This window comes from Bombina bombina, chromosome 6, assembly GCF_027579735.1.
Source record: "Bombina bombina isolate aBomBom1 chromosome 6, aBomBom1.pri, whole genome shotgun sequence".
In the NCBI taxonomy this organism is placed as follows: Eukaryota; Metazoa; Chordata; class Amphibia; order Anura; family Bombinatoridae; genus Bombina; species Bombina bombina.
Window position 1 is genome coordinate 39,160,935 of NC_069504.1, and position 6,081 is coordinate 39,167,015.

At 42.5% G+C, this 6,081-nt stretch overlaps 1 protein-coding gene across 2 annotated transcripts in view; it reads left to right on the forward strand.

Annotated features, from left to right (window-relative positions):
- Positions 1–6,081, forward strand: part of KLHDC10 (kelch domain containing 10) — a 229,686-nt gene that overhangs the window by 77,641 nt on the left and 145,964 nt on the right. For both annotated transcript variants that reach the window (XM_053716378.1, XM_053716377.1), the window contains 3 exons: positions 3,822–4,043; positions 4,415–4,569; positions 4,677–4,825. In XM_053716378.1, the coding sequence (XP_053572353.1) occupies positions 3,822–4,043; positions 4,415–4,569; positions 4,677–4,825 (526 nt within the window). The remainder of the gene's footprint in view (positions 1–3,821; positions 4,044–4,414; positions 4,570–4,676; positions 4,826–6,081) is intronic.

Below are 6,081 nucleotides of genomic sequence, written 5' to 3' on the forward strand. Positions count from 1 at the left end.
TCCAGATCCCTGGGCATTAGAGATTGTTGCTCAGGGGTATCTTCTAGAATTCAAGGACTCTCCCCCAAGGGGAAGGTTCCACATTTCTCGTTTGTCTTCAGACCAGACAAAGAAACAGGCGTTCTTACGCTGTGTAGAAGATCTTCTAAAGATGGGAGTGATACACCCAGTTCCAATGGCAGAACAAGGACTGGGCTTTTACTCAAACCTGTTCGTAGTTCCCAAAGAGGAAGGAACTTTAAGGCCAATCCTGGATCTAAAAATTCTAAACAAATTCCTCAGAGTTCCATCTTTCAAAATGGAAACCATTCGGACAATCTTGCCGATGATGCAGGAAGGTCAATATATGACTACCGTGGATCTAAAGGATGCGTACCTACATATTCCTATCCACAAAGATCATCATCAGTTCCTAAGGTTCGCCTTTCTGGACACGCATTACCAGTTTGTGGCCCTTCCTTCGGGTTGGCCACCGCTCCCAGAATTTTCACAAAGGTGCTAGGGTCCCTTCTAGCGGTACTAAGAACGCGGGGCATTGCAGTAGCACCTTACCTAGACGACATCTTAATACAGGCGTCTTTTCACAGAGCCATACGGACATTGTTCTGGCCTTTCTAAGGTCTCACGGGTGGAAGGTGAACGTAGAAGAGTTCTCTGTCCCCTCTCACAAGGGTTCCCTTCCTGGGAATACTAAGAGTCGGTAGAGATGAAAATATTTCTGACAGAGGTCAGGAAGTCAAAGCTTTCAACTACATGCTGAGTTCTTCATTCCATTCCTCGGCCTTCTGTGGCTCAGTGCATGGAGGTAATCGGATTAATGGTTGCGGCAATGGACGTGGTCCCTTTTGCCCGAATTCATCTAAGACCACTGCAACTGTGCATGCTCAAACAGTGGAATGGGGATTATGCAGATTTGTCTCCTCAAATACAAATGGACCAGAACACCAGAGACTCTCTTCTCTGGTGGTTGTCTCAGGATCACCTGTCTCAGGGAATGAGCTTCCTCAGACCGGAGTGGATCATTGTCACGACCGATGCCAGTCTGTTAGGCTGGGGTGCGGTCTGGGACTCCCTGAAAGCTCAGGGTCTATGGTCTCGGGAAGAATCTCTTCTCCCGATAAACATTTTGGAACTGAGAGCGATATTCAATACGCTCCAGGCATGGCCTCAACTAGCAGAGGCAAAATTCATCAGATTTCAGTCGGACAACATCACGACTGTAGCGTACATCAATCATCAGGGAGGAACAAAGAGTTCCCTAGTGATGAAGGAAGTAACCAAGATCATCAAATGGGCGGAGGATCACTCCTGCCATCTATCTGCAATTCACATCCCAGGAGTAGACAACTGGGAGGCGGATTTTCTGAGTCGTCAGACTTTCCATCCGGGGGAGTGGGAACTCCACCCAGAGGTTTTTGCTCAGCTGACCCAGCTATGGGGCATTCCGGAACTGGATCTGATGGCGTCCCGTCAGAACACCAAACTTCCCCTTTACGGATCCAGGTCCAGGGATCCCAAGGCGGCATTGATAGATGCTTTAGTAGCGCCTTGGTCATTTAGTCTAGCTTATGTCTTTCCACCGTTTCCTCTTCTCCCTCGGCTAGTAGCCAGAATCAAACAGGAGAAGGCTTTGGTAATTCTGATAGCGCCTGCGTGGCCACGCAGGACTTGGTATGCAGACCTAGTGGACATGTCATCGGTTCCACCATGGACACTGCCATCGAGGCAGGATCTTCTAATACAAGGTCCTTTCAAGCATCCAAATCTAGTTTCTCTGCAACTGGCTGCTTGGAGATTGAACGCTTAATTCTAGCTAAGCGTGGGTTCTCTGAATCAGTTATAGATAATCTGATCCAGGCCAGAAAGCCTGTCACCAGGAAAATTTACCATAAGATATGGCGGAAATAACTTTGTTGGTGTGAATCCAAGGGTTACTCGTGGAGTAAGATTAGGATTCCAAGGATATTGTCTTTTCTCCAAGAAGGATTGGAGAAAGGTTTGGCAGCTAGTTCTTTAAAGGGACAGATATCTGCTCTGTCTATCCTGTTACACAAGCGTCTGGCAGCTGTACCAGATGTTCAGGCGTTTGCACAGGCCCTAGTTAGAATCAAGCCTGTCTACAAACCTGTGGCTCCTCCATGGAGTCTAAATTTAGTTCTTTCAGTTCTTCAAGGGGTTCCGTTTGAACCTTTACATTCCATAGATATTAAGTTATTATCTTGGAAAGTTTTGTATTTGGTAGCTATTTCTTCTGCTCGAAGAGTTTCTGAATTGTCTGCTTTGCAGTGTAATTCACCCTATCTGGTGTTCCATTGCGTACCAAACCTGGTTTCCTTCCAAAAGTGGTTTCTAATAAGAATATTAACCAGGAAATCATTGTTCCTTCTCTGTGCCCTAATCCAGTTTCTAAGAAGGAACGACTGTTACACAATCTGGATGTGGTTCGTGCTTTAAAATTCTATTTAAATGCAACTAAAGATTTCAGACAAACATCATCCTTGTTTGTTGTCTATTCTGGTAAGAGGAGAGGTCAGAAAGCGACTGCTACCTCTCTTTCCTTCTGGCTTAAAAGTATCATCCGATTGGCCTATGAGACTGCTGGACAGCAGCCTCCTGAGCGAATTACAGCTCATTCCACCAGAGCTGTGGCTTCCACATGGGCTTTCAAGAATGAGGCTTCTGTTGAACAGATTTGTAAGGCAGCGACTTTGTCTTCACTGCATATATTTGCCAAATTTTACAAATTCGATACTTTTGCTTCTTCGGAGGCTATTTTTGGGAGAGAGGTTTTGCAAGCAGTGGTGCCTTCCGTTTAGGTTACCTGACTTGTTCCCTCCCTTAATCTGTGTCCTAAAGCTTTGGTATTGGTATCCCACAAGTAAGGATGAATCCGTGGACTGGATACACCATGTAAGAGAAAACAGAATTTATGCTTACCTGATAAATTACTTTCTCTTACGGTGTATCCAGTCCACGGCCCGCCCTGGCAATTAGGTCAGGTTCAAATTTATTTTTGTAAAACTACAGTCACCACTGCACCCTATGGTTCTCCTTTTTCTCCTAACCGTCGGTCGAATGACTGGGGGGGCGGAGCCTGAGGGGAGCTATATGGACAGCTCTGCTGTGTGCTCTCTTTGCCACTTCCTGTAGGGAATGAGAATATCCCACAAGTAAGGATGAATCCGTGGACTGGATACACCGTAAGAGAAAGTAATTTATCAGGTAAGCATAAATTCTGTTTTTTAAACAAAAAATTTGGAGTAGACTGTGCCTTTAAGGTGTTTACTGTCCCTTTTTTAATAGAAATGCTAACAATAAAAACTTAATAAACCAAATTCTACATCTATTGTGCCTGTATAACTGACAACACTTAATGTCCAACTACTCAGTGAAATAACGTATATAGGTGTCCTCACAGGTGCTCATACTTGTTCTATTTACTCAATTACTTTCACTAATAAAGCAAAAATAAGTCAAAGTGCTTGTGTTGTACAATGGATCCATAAAATGTGTACGAGATAAGCCCAAGATTAACTATACAAACAGTCCTCCACATATCTTTAGTATCTTTCAGTGCATCTGCTTTGTACAAGTTGTGCTTAAATATTAACAATAAACAACCCAAATGTTTTCACCATCCCTACAATTCTATGATGTAGACAGTCAGATGTTCTGTGCAACTGGAGTGCACAAAGCCTCCATGTTGTGTTTATACTTATTAATTTCATGGTTTTTAATTCTTTTCCAGTTTTTTTTGCAAGACATTCCTTGTAGAAGAAGCCTTATTACATCTTTATAGTATTAAATGTTGCATGTTGTAGGCCGCAGATCGCCCCCAGCAAGGAGCGGACACCGCTGCGTGGCCGATAACACTAACCTCTATGTGTTTGGAGGGTATAACCCAGACTACAATGAATCTGGAGGACCTGAAAATGAAGATTATCCCCTCTTCAGAGAGCTTTGGCGGTACCATTTTGCAACTGGGACATGGCATCAAATGGGCACAGATGGCTACATGCCAAGAGAGCTTGCATCCATGTCAGGTGGGTATATGCAGGTACATGTGCTGTTGCTTTATAGGGTAAATAAGGTTCTCCTGCTCACTTACATTATGTGTCTAATATCTGAAGAAATTAGAATTCTAGAATTGGTACAACACGAGGGAAATAGTTTGTTTAATTTTTTCTAATGGATGTGGTATTGAGCAATCGAGTATTGTACAAGTTTTACAAGACTATTCAAACGTGTCTTGTGCAGAAGTAAACATTGTTGTACAAAAGATCATTACTTGTCCAATGCAAAATTTTGCAAGTTATTTTTTTATCTATTAAGTTAAACATTAATCTTAGCATTTATATAGCCAGCTCAGACTGTTTAAACCAGCTGACTTTGTAACTTCTTTGGTTACCTTTAGTGGTTCTGCATGGGTACAATCTCCTGGTTTTTGGAGGCACCGGGATCCCCTTTGGCGAGAGCAACGGGAATGATGTTCACGTCTGTAATGTGAAGTACAAGAGGTGGGCTCTGCTCAGTTGCCGAGGGAAGAAACCCAACCGTATATATGGACAGGTATGTTTTTTTTTGCCACACCTTGATTTATTCATATGAGGACAATCATATACCACATGGTGAGAGGAAGAAAGAGCTTTACTGAGCAGCGTGCTTTTTTATTTAAGGCAATGGCAATTATAAATGGCTTCCTGTATGTGTTTGGGGGAACCACCGGTTACATTTACAGCACAGATCTGCACCGATTGGACCTTTCTACCCGGGAATGGATCCAACTGAAGCCAAACAACCCACCCTGTGATCTACCTGATGAGAGGTAAGTCTCTCTTCCAAAATTCTTGTGAAATAAGTGATATTGTTTTTTATGAATATGATTTTTGCGAGATTTTAAAGCATAAAAAAGTAATGGGAATCCTATTGAGGTGAGAGTTAAAAAAGTTATGTTCTCAGTCTATATATGCATGCGTGTGTGTGTGTGTGTGTATATATATGTATATATGTAAGTGTGTGTGTATATTTATATATATATATATATATATATATATATATATATATATATATATATATTTTTTTTTTTCTCCTACATTGGTGTATCCGGTCCACGGCTTCATCCTTACTTGTGGGATATTCTCAATCCCTACAGGAAGTGGCAAAGAGAGCACACAGCAAAGCTGTCCATATAGCTCCCCTCAGGCTCCGCCCCCCCAGTCATTCTCTTTGCCGCTCTAACTAGTAGCATCTCCCCGGGGGTGGTAAAGAGTATGTGGTGTTAGTTGTAGTTTTTTATTTCTTCTATCAAGAGTTTGTTATTGTAAAATAATGCCGGCTTGTACTATTTACTCTGCAGCAGAAAGTGAAGAAGATTTCTGCTAAGAGGACTATGATTTTAGCACCAGTAACTAAAATCCATTGCTGTTCCCACGCAGGACTGTTGAAACCAGATAACATCAGTTGGGGGGAACAGTTTGCAGGCTTAACTGCTTCAGGTATGATCAGTCATTTTTCTAACAAGACCAGTAATGCTAGAAGACTGTCAGAAATTCCCTCTGGGATAGGTAAGCCATTGTTATTAGATTCAGCAATAAAAGGATGGCTTATTTTAAGGGCTTATGCTGGTTGACACTATTTGGGCTAATCGATTGCTTTTTAGCAAGTTTTCAACTTAAATAGGTGTTTTTTTTATCAACTTAAAACACTTTTGGGGATTAATTTGCGCCTGGCACTTAGTTGGACACCTAATCTAGTCAGAAAGGCCCCTCCACTCTGGTATGCAGAGGAAGGAAGCCTCATTTTCGCGCCTCAATTGTGCACTTGTTTTGACTAGCCAGTTCATGCAGCTTCACGTGGGGAGTTCGGAGGCATCAGGAAGGCTCCAGGGAGGCTTATATTCTTACCAAAATAACCCTAAGGAAGGTAAAAGCCACAGGGCAAGCTGTGGCAGAATACTGTAGTGTGTTAACAGGTTAACTGCTGTTATTAGCTCCGGTTTGGGCATTAAAGGGGTTAATTGGTCTGAAAATTTGTGTGCAACCTTTTCAAAGCATTATGACACTGTGGTGAAAATTTTATTGC